Below are 23346 nucleotides of genomic sequence, written 5' to 3'. Positions count from 1 at the left end.
AGTGTGGGTAAGAGATTAAAAGTGTAGCATTCGTGCATCCACATAAGGTATCAGATTTGCTACCAAAATGGCGCAAGCATACCGATTTCCCACTCTGCCTTTGGGTTCTGATTGCACGACTGTGTTTATGCACTGATTCTTCCACAATGCCTGCAGCTTGACCATGTGTACACCCATAGTTGAAAATTTCAGGTCACCATTTCACGTGTCACTGTGCAGTGTCTGAAATTGATGCTTACTCTTCGATTCACTGCAGTTACAAACTTACCTTGCTGGTGTCGGGCCACCTTCTAGCTTGACGCTAAAGAGGAATACTGAATCTGTATTAGCACATTACCCCTTCTGCAATACCAAAAATCTACTGCTACCTTTAGGGGAAGCTTGATGAACTAGAGAAAGCGTAAAAACGAAACACTGGTGGAGACACTGTCTTGACATTCCTGCACAAGCTCGCCGTGATGCCATGGATATTGATTTTATGTGAATTTTTATAGGTAAAGCTGGCCACTGCGTTGTATTCTAAAGGAGTTTAATAATGAACTTAACAATATGCGAGAACTTTTGCTATGCCACAACAGCTCAAACATGAGAAGTTGCATAGAAATCCGTGACGTGGACACCGACATAATAGCACTGGGGTCCTGGCATGAAATTGAAAAAAAAAATAGTTCATTTATTTTTTCTTCTAATAATCAAGCTCATACTGCAAAATTAACAAAAACACAGTTTTGAAAGAATGCTGCCAGTCTAAATTGATTTAGACTGGCAGTCTTTGCGAGCCACAGGCATGAATGCCAATGTGACTTTTGTTTCCAACGCCAACATGCACTACTTGATGTTGAGTAGCATAGGCAAAAGCCACAGAAGGCTTGAACACTGTGTGCAGTCTTGAACAGAAGTGCTTGAATGCTGTTTACAGCTGTGACAGAGGTAGCTTGATGTGCAAATAACAGGTGTCCGCAAGAACCTCTGCATTCAAACTCACATTTACACAATGCAAAACACGGTAGCACCAGTGCCATGCTTGCAGAAATTCTACAAGTATCACATAGATCGGGATGGCCAACCACACCAATGTACAAAGCCCTACTGTAGCTAAGATTGCGCTATGCAAGTTGCAGTCGGGCCATTTAGTAGCCATTCATCATTTCTGCTTAGTTTTGCACTGTCCGCTTGGCTAGTTGCCATCTCGTGCAATCTGCTGAACTCCAAAACATCACAGAGGAGAGCAGCAAGTTGGGCTAGTTGGTGGAAGTTCATCTTGTAATAAGGGGGGTACTGCACGCGTCCTGTCCACTTCTACTTCTGTTGTCTGTGTGTTTATAGCACAGTACCCTTATTACGTGTGGAGGCCACTGCATCTGAAAAGATTATGGCATGTACAGCCATAAATTTATTGTGACTGTGACACTGCTGAATGCATTTAAACACAGTGTGCTCTATACGTGCTGTGTGAACCGATTTAGTATTCAGATCTGTATAACAAGAGCATATCATCAACTTCATTTCTTGTTGCAACATATTAGGTAGACCTATATGAGTAAAAGCTTACTCCCAAGGCCTTTGCGTCAAAACTGTATTCTAATGGGTCCGCAAATACTGATTTGGTGTCCCTTATAATGGTGAACCGTAATTCACGTGCTCTTTGCTCACAAGGACGCCACCTATGCAAGGCCATAAGTGTAGCTAAAGTTTTTTGTTGTCATGGCTTGCCGCAGGGACCGCAAGGGCAAGATAGTGAAAGCCGCACCGTACCAGTCATGGGTGACATCGGGCACGGTGGCCCGAGTGGCACCAAACCCGAAGTGGTTTGGCAACACACGCACCGTCAGTCAAGGGGCGCTGCAGCAGTTCCAGGAGGAGCTGGGACAGGCCATGCGCGACCCCTACCAGGTGGTGATGCGCCAGAGCAAGCTGCCAGTTAGCCTGCTCAACGAGAAGGCCAAGGTATCTAGCCAAGTCACTCACCTTTTCTCCTGTCCGCCATAACCTAATTTGTGATTTTTCAGCAGATTAGTACAGTGAAATCCTGGCAATTTTAAATCTATTAACCCTTTATTGCACAATTTTATGCTTCCTCAAAATATTATTCATGGAGTTTTAGGGAAGCATAACAGTACCTGTACTCCCATGGAAACTTACTTTAGCGAATGTCTGTGGTTTCAATTTGCAAAAAAAGGGTATGTTGCATATTTGCAACAATGTGCAAATAAAGAAGAAGTTGAAAGTAAAAGATAGATTTAGTGCGATTCATACTCAGATGCTTATTTGCACGAGACAATCATTGGTGCACCTATGATTTAGTGTGGAACAAAGAGAAGCGCTTGTACATGCTTGTGCACCACAGGTGGTTCCCACACTTCCTGCAGTACGTCATGCAGATTCCCGTGCAGCCAGGAAACAATGCAGTGTTTTCTGATTATTGTCAAAATGTAGAACATCGAAGCACAGACGTAAAGCTGTGCCCGTGACGACGTGACACGGCAACGTGCGGAGGCACAGCGTACTTTTGAAAAGAAAAAAGGAAATTCGATCAGAGAATATCTTGTCCACATATTGAATCGAAACGGACTTACACTCGTGGCTGTCGTGACTAATTGAATAGTCACTGCCTTCACTATCAGGAGGAATTGCTGGGCCATACAAGCGTTTCGGAGCCATTTCACTATTCCGAAGAAAATAAACCATGTACACGTTGTTGCATTTGTGCAACATAGCAACGTTCTGTCGCCAGGAACAAACTATTCCGAAATGAAAATGTTTTTTTGAACCTACAGAGTCAGAAGGATGTGGAGCATAGCGTAAGAATTTTTTTTGCGCTTTGTCTTATGAAGAAATACATTTACAATTTGTAAAACTTGCCTATATCACTGCTCGCGGGCGCGCGCAGCCTCCGCCACGTTTGTTTTGGTAGAAGATGCGAAGGATTAGCACAGATTGCAGCACAAGGTGCCGCGTTTTACAGACCAATGTTGCGGATATGCAACAACGTGTACAGGCAGCTCCAAACTGACTTTGCTTCGGTTTTTAACGCCGTTCATCAGAATGTTGCGTAAATGCAACAAGGTGCAGTAAAGGGTTAATTTGAATTGATGGATCATTCGAACTGCTCGGTTGGTCCCAGTAGAGTCGCGTGTCCTTGAATACGCAGAAACTCCCACGGAGCAAACTCCGAAAACCGCACAGTAGTTATTTGGAGCAAAAGTTCCTGCTCGTATGGGTAGCCTTTCAGACAAACCTGAGCCAAAGGCCAGAGTCTGATGCAATGCTAAGCACCGTAACAATGCATATTATGAAATTGAGCATTTCAGCTTCGCGTATTATACAACACATTAGTTCTACAGTGCATGGACTGCCTCTGCCTCTCTCTGAAACCGAGGTAGCTCAGTGGCCACAAGGTGGACCGAGTTGTGCAGAAAAAGCAGTATCTTTGTTTTGATACATCACCAGTCTCTGATGCCTCCTCTAAAGTGAAAGTAGCGAAGCCTTGTTGGTCCACTCATAGCTGGCTCAAGAAAAACCACAGTACAAGCAAAGCCAAGCTGCTAAGTTGCAAAGGCTGCATTTGCCGTCCATTGTGCAACTTTCGCATGTCCAGATTTGTATCTTTGTCTTAAATTATGACACAGTACCGGGTGACTTATTTTACTGCTGTTACAAATTTCTGTCGGCCAAGTGGCGTCAAATGACACAAGAGGCCAATGATTAACTGAGGGAAGTGCCTGACAATGACTGTTGCGAAGTCAACCTCTATGTTGTAAGGGACGGAGATTTGGTGCACGCACTGACCATACTTTCGTCTGCCTGCAGCAGCAACATGACAGTGGTCAAAATATGAACTGACCAGGTTACGTGCAAGCATATGTGCATGCAGCAATGCGTTTACCAGCATTTCTGGCTGCTACTAGAATAAATACGCTTGCAGATTCGATATATTGGAATTCCATGTATTCAGACATTTAGGCAGTTTCCATCTAGTTTGAATTATTGATCAGCAGCTGTATCGCGCGCTGCACCACACACATTGGAGAGCACAATATTTTCGAAGGACCTCTCTGTAGTTCAAATGCCACTTCATTCGAATATGACTTTCCCGTCCCCTTGAAGTTGTATTAATGAGGTTTCACCAGTAGAAAAAGGCATTTTGTGATCATTGTGCAGTGATGCCTCAGAAGCACCCTGAAACTCATGCAGCACATCACTCTTCATGGTAGCTCAGTGGCTATGGCATCCTGCAGCTGAACATGAGGGTTCAGTTTTGCTTCCCTGCCACAGTGGTCACATTCCAATAGAACGAAATGCAAAAAACACTTGTCTACTTAGATTTACGTTCGCATTCAATAAACCCAGCTGGTGGTGATGTACTGGTGCTCCAGGGCCCTACACTACATCATCTCTTATGCATGTTTGTTGATTCACAATGTCAAAGCTCTTAATTTGATTTTCTTGGATTTAAACTTGTTTTAACCAATTTCAGTACCTACTTTTGTAGTTATAATGTTAAATATAGCGTGCACATATGTGTTTGTTTTGTTTGCTACTCATGTTCCTACGCTTGCCGTAGGGATTTGTCGCCACTTGGTAGCATTGGGAAGACAGATTAGTGTCCCCTGCTTCATGCAGACTGACACCATATAAGTCAGCCTTTACGTACGTATCGCATCTTTCCTTGGCACATCGGGTACATGAGCGTTCTAGTTTTGTATCTCAGCACTTTCAAAGCCTTTCCAGGGCAGCCATCTCAGTGTTCATAATAATTCTATAATTTTTTACTATTTACGAAGCCATCACTGTGCAGCAGAGCTTGGTTATGAAATAGGCAAGTACTGTACTTATGTGCAGATGTACAAAGAGCATTACAGTGCTGCTATTGTCAAATAGGCATCGCCAACTGGCCATGAGCTGGCGTTACTGTTTGCAGCCAAGCAGATACGTAAATATGGCGAGTGCAGCAAACTGTGGATACCATTTCACATTGTGCAACAAAGTCTTGTTTTCACTTCACCTTAGTTTGTGTTCCCTGTCCCTGTTGGTGATCCTACAGAAGGTGCAACTGTTAACTATGTACATCACCTGATTGGCATCGCATGCGACATCATTTGTGTCATCACATGGTAACCACTAACACTCTTTGCTAGGGAGCGTACTGCACTGAAGGAAACCAGGTGCCTGCTTTCAGGACGTGTCCATGTTGGAAAAACATGAGTTCTCGTTTATCCACACAATGGAGTTAATGTGCAGCTGCTGTCGTGTTAACTTGTCATGGCTTCACGAGCCAACAGATGAAAAGTACACATTCCTCATTGCAGATGCACAATGGTGCCGCAGTTAATTCCACTGTAAGCTAGATGCACAGTTGTGTTTTTGAAGAGCAGTGCTGGCGATATGGAATTGTTTGTGATTGCCTTGCAAGAAATAGCACACACATAAAATGTGACCCACTGCAGAACGCCAGAGTGCACATCCTGGATACGGCAAGCTACGAGACAACGTTTGGCCCCAAAGCGCAGCGTAAGAAGCCACGTCTGTCAGCTGGAGACCTGTCTGTGAGTAACCTTCACTTTCATGCACAACGGTGATTTAGTGGCTACACATTGATGTGGGTGGAATGCAAAGACACTCATGTACTGAGCATTGAGTGGACATTAAAGAAAGCACAGTCAAAATTAATACAAAGCCCTCCACCATTTCATCTCTCCTAGTCACTGCCTTGTTTTGGGTCATTAAACTTCAATATTTTCTTTTTTTTTTTTTCGAAGAATTTCTGCACATGTGTGAATGCACAAGTAGTGGGATAATAAGAGCAACAATGCTGTTGACTGAATGAGGACTACACTCTTTCTGTTATGCTGAGGCAAGAATGCGAAGTTGTCTGCTAAAGTGCAGCATAATGACTGCAATGGAAAAGTGTGTGCCACCGATTTCATTGGAATTGGTCAAGTGGTTGCTGCCACACTTCAATCACACAGCAAAACTTGTGCATTCAGCTTTTCGCTTGAATTTGCTTGAAGTAGAGCATTCTTACTAGGGCACTGAGAGCTCCAGCAGGTAGTTCCTTTCTCCTGAACAATAGTGCAGAAAGGGCTTAAAATTTGTTTGTTTCTTGATATGCCTTTATGATTGTAGCTCGTTTAGCTATAATGATCATTGCAGAACTTCTGTCTCAAGCGTACTATTACAAATGATAAGTTGACTTGACTTTACAGGAACTGGTCCAAGCAGCTGACACCTCTCAAGCGCACCACTCAGAGACCAAGAAGGAGACACCAGAAGATGAGCTCAAGCCTTCCGTTCGTCAAGAAATAATGACCAAAGGCCAGTCTAAGCGCATCTGGAATGAGCTGTACAAGGTGAGCACGCCTCATGAAAAACTTGGTCAGTGGATGATTGCGCAAAAATCTAACAAGGATGTAGACAGGATGAAGAGGTTTTGTTCAAAGGTTGACTAAAACTCGCCTGTCAGGTACAGTAGCATACTAGAAAAACCACGAAGGTTTCTGGTCACTGACCAAGTCAAAAGTTGAAGTTTTGGAACTCTTATTGGTTGCTTAACTTAATCGCAAGAGGTTCCTTGTTCGTGTTTGAAATATACATTAACTTCTGGCTTCTTAAATGACCAGAAGCCTCTGTGTTTCTTTAAAAGGGGCCCTGGATTGCCCCTCGGGCTTGGTGAGAAAACACATTCTGCAGGTAGTAGCACGGACAGCTGTGAACAACTCAGCCAAATTTTGCAGTCACGCACGGTGTGTGGAGTTCACAAGCGGAATGCAAAGTTACCTTTACCTCATACACTCTATTTTCAAACAGAGGATTCTCCTCACCCATTTAGAAGCTGACAGTGATTCACATGTCATCACATATCAAATTCCCATAGAAGGCTGCTACTGGCCAATAGCTCACATCAGTCAAGAACGATGTTTGGTCAGTACACTTCTTCCTACTGTTACTGTGCATAAATTTCGCTGTAACTTAACCTTGAGGTGGGGTTGCCACTGGCAGCTCCAGCAGCTCCTGTACAAACCACACAACCTGGCGATGCGGGATTCTTCAGTGAGCTGTTATGCGTACTACCAATGTATGCATACACTTGAAAACAGGATGCGCACAGATAGCGTTACTAACCGTGAATTTGAGGACTAACACAGTGAACAGAAATTACACCAACACCTTGATCAGACAGTTGCACAGTTGTGCTAAATTCTAGTGCTACGCACAGCCAGAGGCAAGGGCCCGGAAGTGTGCGTTGCCTACAGCACCCGGTGGGATATGCATGGAAATAAACACAGCATTGAAGCCAGATAATATAACGGTGTAGGCAGGGCCCCGTCATTGGCAGTGCCTTGCTCTGTTGGAACGAAGGACGTTGAGGGACGATGAAAAAGGTAAACTTTGCACTCATAGCATGCATGCTTGTACTAAGGTCCTGTTGCAAAAAAAATTCTATAATATGTTCCTGGGAAGCACCGCATTTGCTACAAGGGGTTTTGAGGCTTCTAGAACAGGATGCTCTTGGCCCCAGTGTCCTTTTTTGCCTTTCGCGCTGTTCACTTACTAACATGAAACCTGAACTAGCTTAATCAGCCACCCTGCTAACTCACGAAGAAGCCTGCCTTTGCAACCCATACTGGCCTTGGGGATCATTTGGCTTTGGTGCTATCACTGTAGAATGTGTGTCAAGGCAATATCTGCTATTACACAGCCCTGTTAGAAACTGTAAGAGATGCCTGCCAGCACAAGTGTATTGGTTTTGGCTCTTAACGAGTTGACAGCTTCTAATGACAAAGCGCTTCGTGCCCGGTGCACCAATCAATTTTCCATTCCCACGTGAACACTTGCGCATGTCTTCCGTGTACTACAAAGAGGTTGTAAATGGACACCTTTCAATGTTGTGGAACAATTGCACGTGGCATCAAAGACAAAGTCGGTCTTTATCAAAGGCGACGACTTGGCGGGTAGAACCTGTAATGGTTTTGACACCCATCTTGTTTTTATGTCAGCAGAACTTTTTGTTGGGCTAGTTGGTGTTTTTATGTATTGTTGCCTGGCTTGTAAATGCACTTTTTAGACACTTTCATCATTGTTTCCCTCCTGTCATAATATGCAGCACAGACCACTTATAACGCCAATCTCTATAGTCGCAAATGTATCTGCACTATAAGTGGGATCACAATGTAACAAGAATAACACTTTTCAAAGCCTGCAGATATGCTAAACATGTAGACCAAGCAGCCATGTGTATCTAACAATTGAAGCATGCAGCCAGGATGTTTGCATTGTTTTAAATTTCCGAACTTTGATAGCTTTAATGCCTGAGAACCGGCCTTTACAGGCAGTCTGTGCTGACCCAAGTACATAGTCGAAGAGTGCACCATAGCACTCACCATCACTCAGGCCGCGCAAAACGTTCCCTGCACTGACCCAACCTGAATCATCACTGGCTTGCAAGACATATATACTTGTACATATTCACAGGGCATCATGTATACAACATTGCACACACTGAATCCTAAGGGCAGTCGGGCCTACCCAACACACTTTCCATCTGGTCAAGGCACCTGGTCACGTCTCTCTCCCTGGAAATGACTGCACTCATGCAGCTACCCAAGAACTCACTCGCGAGGTGCCGGAGGAAGAGCTAACTCGTGAACGCACAATTCGAACCCCTCGAGTATCCGGCATAGGCAAGGCTGGGTCAGGTAACCACCCCCACATCTGTCCTTATCGAGAGAGGACATGGTGAGTGTAAGGCAATTACAGCCCGACGCCTTCCTCGATCTTTGCTTCCTACGTGTCTTTCGCTGCCCGGGCTGTGGGGGCACCCCGACTTTATTTCACATAACAGTGGAGTGCTAACACCCGTCACGTGGACAGAGACCCCACACCAACCCCATCCTAACCCTGAATAGCTGGGAGGCTGGGCTAGAAAACGAAAACCCGTAGGGTCAGCAGGCTCTGGTCCGGCCTGACATGCTGACGCTGAAGTTTCTGCTTGAAATTAAAGAAATGCGAAGTTTGACCTTTAATTTCTCTCCTAGTAATTAACCTCCTACCACAAATTTTATGAAAATAGAGTTTTCAGGAAATAGTCTTTGCTCTAAACTGGTTTAGTGTTTGTCATTAGTCGCAACAGTGCCCTCCAAGTCGCCACCACCTCTACTGCAGGTGATTGACTCGTCGGACGTGGTGATCCAAGTGCTGGACGTGCGGGACCCGCAGGGCACGCGCAGCCCTTTTATTGAGCGCTTCATGCGCAAGGAGAAGCCCCACAAGCACCTGGTGTTTGTGCTCAACAAGTGCGACCTGGTGCCCACCTGGGTGACCCAGCGCTGGGTGGCCCTGCTGTCGGCCGAGTACCCCACCATGGCATTCCACGCTAGCATCACGAACCCTTTCGGCAAGGGGGCCCTCATCAACCTGCTCAGGCAGTTTTCAAAGGTACACTTCCCCGTTTCGTGTTCTCCTCTGCCGCTTTCCTCATTTCGATTAATGTTTCTGTCGCACGCGTGCAAGTACAGTTGTGCCTCTTTATCTAACAGAGTCGCACCTGACACCACAATACAGTACGCTTCTATTAATTCGAGTCCGGTTAATGAGATTTTTCAATTAATTTGATTGCGACCCAAGGTTCCGGCACAGCGCCCGTACTTTTCCGTGGGGCCAAACTTTCATTATTTCAATACTGAACTTAGCACAGCAAGCTGGACAAGCTGGTGACTGAGCATATTCCTAGGGGTGGGCAGCACAACCTAGACAAAGGAAAAAGGGAAGCGCACAATACGAGCGCAGTTGTTAGTACTGCGCTCGTATCGTACGCTTCCTTTTGTCCTTCGTCCGGGTTGCGCTGCCCAACCCCAGGAATTTGTCCTGAAATTAGCCTTCATGGCATAATTCAAACTTGACTGGTGAGCATGTATGCATTTGACCCTAATACATTAATAGTGATCCCAATGGTGAAGGTAAATGTTGCTTTAATAGTGACAAGGTATTTGTCTTAGCAGTGCCTAAACGACCAAGAGTGCCAATTTTTGGCCTATCTTCGGCAGATTTTGAACAGAAAGCAGCAGCATATACAGTGAATTATTAGTGTTCATACATGATTTTGTTATGTGTCTTTCTTTCACAAGTGGTCTGAAATGCCCTGCGCATTGCAATTGCATACGAAACCGAAATGACATTTGTGGTGTTAGCAATGGCCTACCATCAAAGCAAGCGTCATCATCATTGTCACCACAGGCTGGTGGCTCATTCAAAATGCGGGTTGCTTTACATGCTAAGGCAGCGCAGCCGAGTTGCACCAGATGTTTTCAACACTGTGGAGACTTGGATGCTTCGTGAGAAAAGCTGGTGAAGTGTTTAGTGTAGGCGTAGGTCATCACCTTGTTTGTGATGGTTGCGGAATCCTTCAAGAGATGTAGAACACCAAACGCTGTGGACCACACTGCGTTTGTATGTTGGTCGTGTCGTAGTCTCTATATACAGCTACAAAAAACTGTTTCAGATTGACAACAATGAGCATTAAGTGTAAATGAACCTTTATTCTCTGAAAGTCAACTCTGAAGGTTTTGTTTTATTTGTGATTGCCAGATTCAGATGCATGCATTTTCTTTTTTTTTCGTTGCTATATGATGCACATTTGATTTGAGTGGACATTGTTTTGTACTATTAACCCACAAGAACTGAGTGCACATTTGATTAGAAGGCATGTTAGAATTTGGCAAATATGTACTGCCAAATGAAACAGGTGTATTTTTATGTATTTTGTGGCTCTTTTAAGTCTGCCCACTGGACAATTAAATCATTTTTACCAGTCCCATCAACATGAAGTTGACGGAAATTGATTGCATCGCATTTCATTTTTACATGTTAAATTTTAGTGAAAGTCTCTGTATCTGTAGCAGTGTTTGCCTTACATTTTACCTCTTCACCTCTACCTTGTCTTTGTACCCAGCTGCACACAGACAAGCGGCAAATCAGTGTGGGCTTCATCGGCTACCCCAACGTTGGCAAGTCGTCAGTCATCAACGCCTTGCGGTCGAAAAAGGTCTGCAATGTGGCACCCATTGCTGGGGAGACCAAGGCAAGTTTTATGAAAACAGATGCTCCGGTTGTTAGCCCTCACTTCCTGCTGGAGTTTTCTCAGCAACAGATTTTTTTTTAAACTTTAAACAATTGATTGTGGATATATTGACCGCAAATAGGTGAGGCACAGTATCATGAATATAGGTGAAATATTTGTTACAAGTAGATCCACTGGTTACGATTGAGTTAGCGGCCTTCCGATGCAAGGAGGAACCCACTAATAGCATTGACGCAGAGCAACCTGTCAAACTTCACATCAGACCTGTTAGTGCGCCTCTCAAATTAACTTTGTTTTGCATTGTGCTCAGTTCTAAAGGGACTTACGGCATTGTTTACGGCTAACAGATGTTTACGTTTACATTCAGCACCATCGTCAAGGTTCTTTTCTTCTCACTAGTCACGACACTCAAAAGTATGTTGTGTCTCTATATGGAGACACCTCGACTGAAAGGGGTAGCTACATTATGTCCATAAAACTTCTCCCAGCAATCGGCTTTGTTAAACAACTCAACCCTATGTCTGCAAATTTCCCTATTTCATCACTGTTATCTAACCCTTTGCTGCCTTCAACTGTGTTCTGCTTCCTTTGGCACCCATTTTGTTGCTGTAATAGATCACCTTATCTGATTATCTGCTCTTTGCATTACACAACACACCCATCTCTGCTTCTTCCTCTTTATCTCAACTAGAATATCAGTTACCCACTTTTACCATCCACTTTGCCATCTTCAGCTCCCCTAATGTTACACCGGGGTTCTTCCCAGGATGGATGGCGATGGAAGTGCCGCCCACCGCTCCAGTTGACCAATGAAATTTCCCCATTCATTTTTATTTTTCCCAATCCTTGACTGTTCTTTTATCAAGTGCAGAAGTATCAAAAAGAAAAATGACATAGCAGCTGTGAAAAATCATACCTTTGCAGTGCACTGTCTACAAAAAGCATTCAGAAAAGCAAGCTTATCGGGAGTTGTCATCGCACCGCGACTAGTGTAGCGCAACTTTCCATTGACACAATGCCGTCATTTTGGAACCATCGCCATCGTACAGAGGAGAGATCTGAGCTTCAGATAGCTACAGCGGCATATTTCGCCATGCTGAAATAACAGCAAAAGAAGCAAATGAAATAAAAAACCAGCATTTCGATTCATTACTTTTGCCATGCGGATAGAGGAAGTGCACCTATTGGCTGACCCAGATTTGAATCGCCGACTCGTGTTTCGTGCGTATTTTGACAGCGGTGAGCTGTGCATTTTGGCGATTGCAGCAGGATGCATTGCTGACTTAAGTTAGTTTGGCTAACACGTCCAAAATGCAAAACATTGGTGAATTTACAGTTCAATGTGGCGAAATGATGGTCATATTTAAAAAAGAGAGAGAGAGAGTTGTCTGTGTAAACCTCCCCTCTGTCGCAAGATGTCCACCCCTCAAAAATTTCTGGAGAGAACCCTGTATTACACCTATCATTTATCACAGCATCACTTGCCAAGCGTGTTCCCATGGCATGGTTGTATTTATTGTATTTACAGCCTAGCAATTAACTTATGACAAAGCACATTCTGTTCTGCGCAACCAGGTTACGTTACTTTTGCTGTGCTTCTTCACAGGTGTGGCAGTACATCACACTGATGCGCAAGATCTACCTTATTGACTGCCCTGGTGTTGTCTACCCATCAGGTGACACAGACACGGAAATTGTCCTGAAGGGAGTGGTAAGTACCCGGTTGTGTTCTGTCATGGAAGAATGTGCATTGCAGCGACAGCTGTCACAGTGTCTTAGCAGCCGTGTTTGCTGTGCCACCTAGTATGTCACGTAGGCTGCTGCAGTAGTCAAACCTTTCGCAACGAATTCTGTTTCGATGCAACATCCACTACGATGGAGGATTCTCTATTCATCGCCAGTAAATCGCAGAAATTAGTGCAGAACAAGCCTGTAGCAGCAGACAAATTTAATTTGTCCATTCCGCCTCGGGGAAGCTTTCATAAGGTAAAACTAAATTTTCGATGCTAGCTATATTCCTGCTAAATGTCGTAACGAACAAGCCCCTCACCAGAGCTTCACATACAATGAACCACAGACAAACGACGCGCAAATGAAGTTACTAGAAATTGAACATCCAGTCCCTCGGCCAAGAATAATAAACCTGGGGCTATAATTCATGATATTTTTATCCGCTCATGCAAGTCGTACAACAGTTCTCGCTTTCGAGAGATTGATTGATTTACTGATACAATAGACTTCTGGTAATTCGACTCTGGTTGATTAAATTTTTCAGTTAATTCAATCCCAACCGAGGGTCCTGGCTGGCACCCATACATTTCTGTGGGCCCAAACATTCGCCATTTCCATCATGAAATTGTTTCTGTGCTGGATAATTCGAACTTAACTGGTCAGCACGCGTGCGTGAGATCCCATTGGTGACTGCAGCGGTGACTCCAATAGCGGCATCCGTTTTGGCAGGGCTTAGGGTACAGCAAATGCATCAAATGTAAGCCATCTCTCACCAAAAATACATATTTCCGGCCTGTTGAGGAATATTTTCAAGCGAGAATGGTAGCTGACAATGAATTATAACAGTATTTGCCCGAAGTGTGGGTTGCAGTTTTGATTATTTGAGTCTTCTGGCAATGTAGTTGTTATGATGTAGTCAGCCAGTTTAACATTAGCGTTAGGGTTGCAGTAGAAACGTATTTCGCTCCACTATAAGCGTTCCTTCAGCACCCATCACCTCGCATGCCTTAGTTGTTAAACCACTAAAATTGCTTGCTATTTCCACCATTTGGTGCAAGTTACATATGTACACACCAGTGCAAAATACGAGAATAAAATGCGCAGTGCATTCTCGCCGCTCTTTTCCTAGCGATAGTCGTGCTGATTTACAGTTCGCTACTTTATTTCAACTGGACGCTAACGCCGCTTTAGCATCATACAGTTGAACCCATTTATAACGATCCCAGGTATGTCGATCTATCGGTTATAATGACCACATGTCACAGCATTTACAGTTTTCCAACCCTGCCTGTTGAAACTGCATCTAGATGTAACGACATTTTTAATAGCGCCACATTAGTGCGGAGTTTTCTGTGCGACACTGCGTGCACTACATTATGTATGCTACTTGGACTATTTGGACGAATTTGAACCCGTGGATGCTCAAGCATTGCTATCGATGTTCACGCAGCTGAGTCGGTGTGAATGGGGCACGACGTGCCGCTGCCACGCAAAGTTGCAAAGAGTTGGCAGTCATGGTTCGTCAGCGCTTCGTTTGTGCTGTTGCTGATAACAGCTCACGATGGCGTTCTGCCTTTCGAACTTTGTACTCATTCGTCCGAAGTGACATAAAAAAAAAATTTAACTTTGCAGCTGTCAGCCTGCGTGTCACTGATGCTGCAGCCCTAACGGCAAGACCTTTGCGAAATGCCGGCATGCCGCTGTAGTTTTCACTTCCAGCCAACTAGAGTGCTTCACTATTGTATGTGGAATCCACTCATGTCCTACTGAAAGCAATATATATCACAAGCTTTTGAAGAGAAAATGGCGGCGAATGCAGTCGTAGTATGGGAGTGGCAGGTGACCAGAACGAGCCAGGTGCTGTTTCGAACAGGCCACAACACCACATATTATTCTTTAAACAATGGTTTTGATGGAAACTTGCAGTTAGATGTGAAAAAGTGCCGGGAACAGAAATGAAGGTACTGAAAATCCTGTTTGCGGACCGAAGTGGCGTCCATTTGTAACCAACGACGCCAGCTACAGCATCATTAAATTTAATGTGTATTGAAGGACAAGTCCACGCATAACGCACTACCGATACAGCAAGCACTTCTCGCAGAACTATCGAGTTTGTTATAAGTGGGTATGAGTATATTCATTTCACTTCTTGTAGTCAGTTATTGCCTTATTTTTTAATTTTGTTGTATAACCCACCAATACATATAACCCGCACCCCGAATTACAGCATCCGGGAAAAAAATATCCATGGCTTATAACTGCATACAACAACTCTCAAACCTTTGTAAAAACAGTTTCCATGCGCAAATTCACAGCTCGTTCACGTTGTACCTTTGGCCAGCGGCTCTGTTCCCCCCCCCCCCCCCTGCAGCAATGCTGATAAAGCAGGATTAATACGACGAACATAATTGCGGACGAATCAGTCACGTGACACGTGACGTGAATCGCATTACTTCACAGCTAGCATTCACATGACAGAGGATGACAGTGAGGACGAAGCAGCCTGCACAACGTGACTGATTCGTAAATGCCAACGGTGATTTGGCCCTCCGCCGTACCATGAAGTGTTTCGTGCAAACCAAAAGAGTGCCACGGGAACGGGTGACGTGCGAATTTGCTGCCGCTGCGTCCTCATTTGCTAAACTAGTACAAAATGGCGACCCATAAAGAGGAGGAGAATGTGCAAACATGAAGGAGTGGAGAAGTGTTCTTAAACAGGCAGGGGTGGGGAGAGGGTGGGGTTCCCTAGGAGACAACGAAACCTTGAATGACAGATAACCTAGCCTTAATGTGTAACTTTGCGGCAGTGTGCACTGCACTGCTGTGAAGCCACACCTCAAGGCAAAATTCACATATAACTCGCACCCCGACTTTACTGTTAAATTTTTCTAATTCTAGGTGCAGGTTTATAGTATGTGCAAAAATATGGTAATTTGTCTGCTTGTAAGAAGTTTCTCAAGGCACCTGAAATTTAGAATTTCTGGAGACATTAAAGAAAGAATCACAGTGCTTCTCACAGTAGCAACTGAGTCATACTTTGCCAGAGTGAAATAAGCATTTGAAAAATGAATTTAAAAAATGTTGAACAGTGATCCCCAACACCTGAAGTTGTTTTGCTGTCTTGAAGGCCAGAAGCACCTTTTAGTATCATTAATGGGTCAGCTACACCTATTGCAGATGTTGTTGTACTGCATCCTTTGAGCATTTATCTGGCCACACCACACATTGTAGTGGTAGAAAAACCTCCGTGTGCTCTCTCAATACTCTCAGGTCCGTGTCGAGAATGTGGAGGACCCCCAAGACCACATCCCAGCAGTCCTGGACCGTGTTAGGCCTGAGTACATTGTCAAGACATACAAGATAGAATCTTGGGAAAGCCCAGAGGACTTCCTCGAAAAGCTGGGCCGGCGGTCTGGCAAGCTGCTCAAGGTATGGACGTCCTGATACTCTTTTGGCATTAGCAGTGCAAATACTGGCACTGGATATCTTTAAAAACAAACACAGGAGGATGCCATCTTGTAGCGGAAACAGCGCAAAAGACAAGGACTGAGACGCACACAACATAAGTTCTTGTGTTTGCCTCAGGCCTTGTTTCTTGTGCTGTTTTCACTATAAGATGCAGTACTAACGAACCCTATGTCGCATCCTTGTTCTGAATGCCATAGTTTGACTACAGTTGCTGTAACATTGAAGCATCACTTTCATGTTGGGAAAAAGTTGGCACAGTGTTGCAGCGATATCTGTTGGCACTTATTAATGTTGTAGCCTTTTTACAGGTTGTCCGACCTAACATGGGCCGCACCACACACAAAAAAATATATCAGGTTACAAGGTTGGGGCCAACTGTGTTCTGTTTACAGTAGCCTTCCCCAAAGCAGGGCATTTTACATTTTATCTGTTGTGTTTAGTTAGCTTATTACCCTGTATGTAATTAGCCAAATGAATAATTTCTAATCTAATGGTGTATGTCTGAATGCCAACTTGTTCTATGCGTTTGAAGACGTCATATTCAATGATTTCCAGGTCACCGCACTTTTGTTTCGTTATTTTATCTGCGCCCCAGTTTGCGAAAGGTGACCGCAAACAGGATGCCATTGGGCCCGTCCTCATATCTCCCACCCTGATTTTTTTTTTAGAACTTGCTCCATGTTAGCTGGGACACGCTCTATGCTGCCCATCCTGTCAGTGCGCTCGGCAGCTTTGGCAGCGTGAAAGCAGAGAAGATAATTACACGTTTGCACCAATAAGCTTAATTCTCCTCATTCAGTGCCTTATGTGCATATTTCGGCGCTATAGTTTCATCACTGCATCTTTTTTTTCCCTGTGACAGCAGTTCAAAACTTCCAAACTTGGTTTGCTCGTTAAGCCGATGGCTGCCGTTATTGTGTCCTCCTTCTCAGCTTGACCCTTGCCATAAGAAAGAAGCCAAAGAAAACTCTTTCCAGCCGTGTCATTATGATTAAAACTTGTGTCCCTGCGCCAGTGTCCATTTGGAAGCTGAGTGCACTAACCACTGCGCTGTTGCACAGCTTTGGTGGTTGGTGATTTGTGCAGAAATTATTTTGCCTGCCACATAGCCTCTGAGAGCAGTGATGTCTGTGCATGTATCTTGGAGGCTACAATATGCAATACACTGTAGCAGACGAATACAAAGTTGTGTTCATTGCGAAGGAGTGGCTGTTCTCGAGAGGATGGAGGTCTCTGCTGTAAATAAGTGCAGAGCCAGCAGAATTGCTGAAGTCTGCTGACATATATTTTTTCTCCTGTTAGTTCAATTGTCCTCTGTTCTGCTAGAGTTAAGCTTATAGGCCTGCGTTTCACACCGCAACAAAAGACAGAGAAATGCTTTTTACGGTTCACTGTCTGGCCTGTCGTTCAAATGTACTTGCGTGTTGTGGTGAAGCCATCTTTTGATTTGCTCACGAGTCTTCACTGTTTCAGGGTGGGGAACCTGACATCTCTACAGTGGCCAAGATGGTTTTGAACGACTGGCAGCGGGGAAAACTACCTTATTTTGTCAAGCCACCTGGTGGAGAGGTAGGGAACTATTCTGTGCTCAACAAACATTTGGCAGCCAATGGACTCCTTTTAAAGAGGTGTACATATAGCAATATCTCGTGGCAGCAGGCTGGTGGACTGTCTAGGCATGCTGCCATCACGGCGGGTGGCGTTGATGCGAAGCGTTCTGAACCCACACTTACCGTAAAAACCGGAATATAAGTCGAACTTTTTTTCAAAAGACCATTGCGAAAAGTCGACCCTCGTCTTATATACCGGACATTGGTGGAAAAACTACGGAAGTCTTGCAACAATGGGCGGATGAAGTAAAGAGCCGCCTTCGCCATTGCCATCAGCAGCGGCGCAGCGTGACGACATTGTGGCACCGCCAATATGCGTTTACGTTGTCACAAAGTTATGTTTGTTAAAGGCTGCTTTTGCACATTTTGTTTCAAAATGAGCGGAAGCCGACGGCAATTCACTGTCGCCTTCAAGAAAAAGGCGATTGAGTGTGCGGAAGCACACGGCAACCTCGCGGCACAGCACAAATTTAGAGTATCTGAAAAGAGCATTCGGTACTGGCGGAGGCAGAAGCAGCAAACCAACAGAAAACGTCATTTCGTGGGCGGACCGCAGAACTGGAAGACAAGGTTGCGGAGTTCGTCTGGGAGCTGCATGTAAGATCACCGCTTGTGCATTGGCCTGTGACTGCCGAATGCATTCGTTTGAAAGTGGTAGAGATCACGCGCGCCTCTGGACTGGGCAGAGAGAAGCACTCGTCATCCGACTCTAGTTCAGACGACTCTGATCAAAGGCGTTGCTCTGATTCGGAGTAGCGCTTGCGCACTTTGTGCCCTTCTGTGTACTGTACACCCGGCCAATTTTTAACAGTATCGCGCGACCATCGACCCGCATGTTTGCCAGCACCTTATCATCATGGCACAAAGCAGCAAAATAGCGAAAGTAAGCGCACGTGTACACATGCGCGTATCTCGTTTGTTTCGCCGCTCAGCGCCGTTAATAAGGTGTTGACAAGCACGCGGGTCGATGGTTGCGCGATACTGTTAAAAATTGGCCGGGTGCACGTGCGAGCAGCATTTAAATAAATACTGTCACTATTGTGCATGAGTCGCATTTGTTTCAAGGTAAGGGTGTCTTTCGGTACTTTTGCCATTGAAAAAGATTTTTTTCATTTTTAGAATTCGTTAGTTGGGGGATCGACCTATATTCCGGTCCGACCTATAGTCCGGTTTTTACGGTATGTTACATGCAGCTTTTGTTTTCTTTGCCATTGCCTGCCATAGCGGCTTGGTTGCTATGGTGATCTGCTGCTGAGCACGATGGGGCAGGTTTGACTTCTAGCTGCAGCAGCCACATTCTAACGGAAGCGCAGTGCACAAGCGCCCGTTTACTTAAATTTAGGCTTACCTTAAGGTACCCCAGAGGGTTTAAATTAATATGGAACCCTCTATGCAGTGTTTCCAAGCATGTTGCTTTGGGGCATTAAACACCATGCTTTGAGGCATTGAACACCATGCTTTGAGACATTCAACATCATGCTTCGAATTTCAATTTTGGAGGCATGTGGAAGCTAAGCAGCAGTGTTGGCAGCACAGCAATCCAAAACTGAGAGGCACCCCAATGCATATTTTGTGCCTTGTGCCTGATATCTGCTGGCTGATGACAGGTTTCGTTCCCAAATTATATTCGCCAACTGATTATTCGAACTCGACAAGGGCCGCCCAAAAAATTTCAGGTAATCAGGAGTCCGAAATAATGGATTCGCCTGAGGTTAAGTGTCTTTATTCCACAGGTGGCCAGAAGAATGTCTCCATGCATTGTTGCATGCACATACCCATGCTACCTGTTCAGTCTGCATTTCGACTATTGGCATGCTAAAGCCACAGATAGCTGAAATTACGATCAATGCATGTACCAAACATTCATACCATCAACTTCTACTTGCATTGGCAACTGAATACATAAAAGGAAAAAAGAAGTTTCCTTTCTGCTTGTCGCGAAGTCTAAACTATCTAACAGCGCATTGTAAGAAGTCCAAAATTTCATACGTCCTTACTACATCACACCTATGGGCTGAATGGCGGTGCTGCCAAACTATCCAAATTATCGGTGTCCGAATAATTGATCGGCGACTGTGCAAATGCGTTATTGTCACCTTTTGCTTAAAGTCTCGAGCAGTGAGGTTGAGTAGTTGAAACGCAATAATGTGTGCTTTACACCTATAATTCAGAGTAATGTGATGCGTTTTGCGGGATTGACGAATGTCATGGAAGCATAGCCGAGGCAGACCAAACCACTTGAGGTTCTCTGTTCCCTAAAATCTCCGCACAAGCTAACACGTTTCCATTTCGCCTCAGTAAAGAAGGCCATTGCATCTGAAAAACGATGCCTCTGATGTTATGCTCAGACCCCCCCCCCCCCCCCCTTGTTCCTCAATCGCGAATCCTGCATACCATGCAAAATTTGAATTCAAATCTGTCGTGCGGTTCTATTGAATCTTAATTAGGAACTCGTATTCAGACAGCAGTGAGTGCATTTGCTTGTCAGTGCTTATAAAGAAACGCTCATCCTCGCAGGAGTCTGCCGGAACCCAGGAGAATGCGGAGCCCTCTGGTGACATCGCCATAGCTGCCAAGGTGCGCCAGGACCTGGATGAAATCCGTGTGGGACCACGGTTTGTGGCTGAAGACTTGCAGGCGCCAGGAGCACCTGCAAAGTCTGAAGCAAAGGAAAAGGCGCCCTCTGAAGAGGCAACTGTCAAAGTCAAGAAGTCGGCAGCAGAGGCGGGTGACGAGCAGGATTCCAAGCAGGAGCAGGAAGCGCTCCCTGGTGGCCCTTTTGTGGAATCTGAATCTTCCGGGGATAGTTGTCGAGATGAACAGAAGGCAGATGCCTCTGAAGGTTCGCCAGCTTCTGCAAAGTCGGAGAATGAAGTGAAGGTTCAAAGCACTGCTGTAGAAGCAGCTGTGGGCGGTACACCTGCCGAAGTGGAGGTGCTTCCAACTGCTGAGAATGAGGCTAAAGAATCAAGTAACAGCCAAAGTGTTCCTAAAGAAGGAGACGCACAGACTGCCAGTGTGAATGAGTCCAAGTTATCACCAGGTGACACTGTAGGCATTCCCGGCAGCCGATCGCCGGCCAAAAAGCGGAAAAAATCTGGTGCAGAATCGCAGCACGTGGAACTCTGCGACCTCATTGGTAGGAAGATGGCTCAGAGCCCGTGGGCCAAGTTCTTGCCAACAAAGAAACCAAAAACCGAGAATGATTCCCCGAGTGACAATACTCCGGCAGCCCCGGAACCCGTGACATTTGAAGTGGAAGACTTTTCTGACGAGGATGAAAAAGAGGAGACAGCATCTTCCTTGGTAAGTGCATTTGTGAGGACCTTGTTTGTAAATGAGGTGACAACTTTTTTTTTTTAGAACAGTGGTTCTCATTCATAAATGTGTCATTCTGGTTTTCGTAAAGATAACATGGACAGAAAAACACCAGGTTTTGGAACGTGTTTGGGAAAGGCATGCTGTGCAAGTGATAGGAATCTACATTAGGTTTACATAGTTCCACCTCTTCTCGTCATTCATGCATGCAGAAGGCAGTGCTTTGAAAGATACGCGAACAGAAACGAATAGAACAGTTTCTTTTTCTTTTTTTCAGGATATCGTCATTTTCAAGCACATAACACACCTAACCGCATGCGTAGTCATATATTTAGGCTATCTTTCTGGCAGCCCATACAGCCATCAATTGTTAAACTTCATTACAGCTACATTACATATACTATTCATCGTATCCCATCCCATCACTGATGACACATGTCATGTTCTTTATGCCATTAGGTCATGTTTGGCCCTGGCAGCAATATTTGCCACTCACCATGACAAGCATGTTCATGGAGCCAACAGTGTGTGTGTTGTTCCTGTCTCTTTTATGAACAGGTGACCAGCAGTGGCACATTTGTTGTGAGCTCTTTGACCAAGCGGAGAAAAACTGTACAAGAGGACGATAATGCACCTGCTAGACGGCTTACAGGCAGAGAGGTATGTGGATGTCGAGCTGGTGACCAGTGCTACCTGGGAACGTAACAGTGCTTTTATCGAGCAGTATTGGCCTGAGCATGCAGGTTTAATGTCTGTGTTACCTGTGTCATACTCCTTACATTGTTTCCAATACGCTCTTTTATGCCCTAAGTTGGTAATTCAAGTCTATATTCTCATATTGTGCATTTGAAAAGTAGAGTTCATTGCACTTTTGAATTGTGGTAAAAGTAGGGGTGTGCAAATACCAAATAGTAGATTTCAAATTGAATACTGAATTGAACCAAGAAAGAAAGAGACAAATATCAAATCAGTTATCAGAAATTTAATCACGAAGTTTAATGCTTACAAATTTGTACAAGAAAATGCAGTGCTGCACATGATTGGACATTGCATAGCAAGAATGTTGCAAGCTGTCAGTAACTTAAGCACCTAGGAATCAGGATGCACAGTATGGTATGCTCTTATTAAAGGGAATGCCAAATTAGTATGCCAGCACTGAGTACAGCTCAATTCTGTGTGAACGTGTGGAAAGTATTTTTGTATCGATAGAATGTCTGTGAATAGAATCAAGTGTTTTTTGTCCTCTGAAGGTGAAAAAACAGCGAAGTTATATTGTGCTGGATATCTTACGAGATATTCATTTTAATAGTGGCCCTTGTTTTATGGCAGTCTCTTCTTGCACAGAAAGTTTCATTGTCGTGTCACTCCTGCATTCCCATGGTGCAAAACTGCAAGTGAGACTGAGCCTGTTAGGCATGCACATTTGGTCAGTGTAACGCTAGGAGAAGTGTAATCAAACAGTGGACGCTGGTGCCAGATCTGAGGTTCAACTTTGCAAGTTGTGTGTTAGGTTTTGCTATCATTGAAATATGCAGAGCTGAAATGCATGCCGACTTCGGTAGAGCCCTTTAAAGTTATTTCCCCTTCAGTGTGCCAAGAGAAATCCTTTAATGCAGCCCTCCAGTAGACTCTAGACAAAGTTCCTCATTCATGAGACCAGGTGAAGCATAGGCAGTTACCGCATTACTGGAGCATTCACACCCATCACTCTTTCTTCCCCAGTTAGCCTATGAACACCCCCTGCTCAAACCCACCAGTAGTGGATTTAACATTTAATGTCATGATAGTGCACGTCTTGAAGCAGTAGAGACCATTGATAACGAAGGACCAAAGCAGAATTTGGACAGACAGGACATTGCAGAGTCCTCTGGAAGGCAGAAGCAGGGTGGCAGACTAAAAACGAATTCTGACACTGTTATTGTGCTGATTGCCATTAGTGTCATTTATGCTCCTACCTGGTTAACTCAGACTCTGAGGGGACAGGAAAAAAACTTGAATAAAAGGAGTTCACACTAAAGAGAGCTTGTTTGCATGTAGTGCTCCATAATGCGCACGGTTCTTTGAGCAGTACCATATCACCAAGTGGTAGCGGCGGTCTTACCGTGCATTTTTAGAAACTGTCTTTGAAGTTACGGATCACAG

The 23346-nt window shown here is 44.7% G+C and overlaps 1 protein-coding gene across 1 annotated transcript in view; it reads left to right on the top strand.

Annotated features, from left to right (window-relative positions):
* Window positions 1–23346, top strand: part of Ns2 (nucleostemin 2) — a 28527-nt gene that overhangs the window by 2648 nt on the left and 2533 nt on the right. The window contains exons 3-12 of the mRNA XM_050175876.3: window positions 1719–1947; window positions 5448–5546; window positions 6207–6350; window positions 9163–9435; window positions 10949–11077; window positions 12684–12788; window positions 16079–16237; window positions 17750–17845; window positions 20404–21192; window positions 21763–21864. Of these exons, the coding sequence (XP_050031833.1) occupies window positions 1719–1947; window positions 5448–5546; window positions 6207–6350; window positions 9163–9435; window positions 10949–11077; window positions 12684–12788; window positions 16079–16237; window positions 17750–17845; window positions 20404–21192; window positions 21763–21864 (2125 nt within the window). The remainder of the gene's footprint in view (window positions 1–1718; window positions 1948–5447; window positions 5547–6206; window positions 6351–9162; window positions 9436–10948; window positions 11078–12683; window positions 12789–16078; window positions 16238–17749; window positions 17846–20403; window positions 21193–21762; window positions 21865–23346) is intronic.

The sequence above is a fragment of the Dermacentor andersoni genome, chromosome 9 (genome assembly GCF_023375885.2).
Source record: "Dermacentor andersoni chromosome 9, qqDerAnde1_hic_scaffold, whole genome shotgun sequence".
In the NCBI taxonomy this organism is placed as follows: domain Eukaryota; kingdom Metazoa; phylum Arthropoda; class Arachnida; order Ixodida; family Ixodidae; genus Dermacentor; species Dermacentor andersoni.
This window is presented reverse-complemented; position numbering and strand designations above follow the sequence as displayed.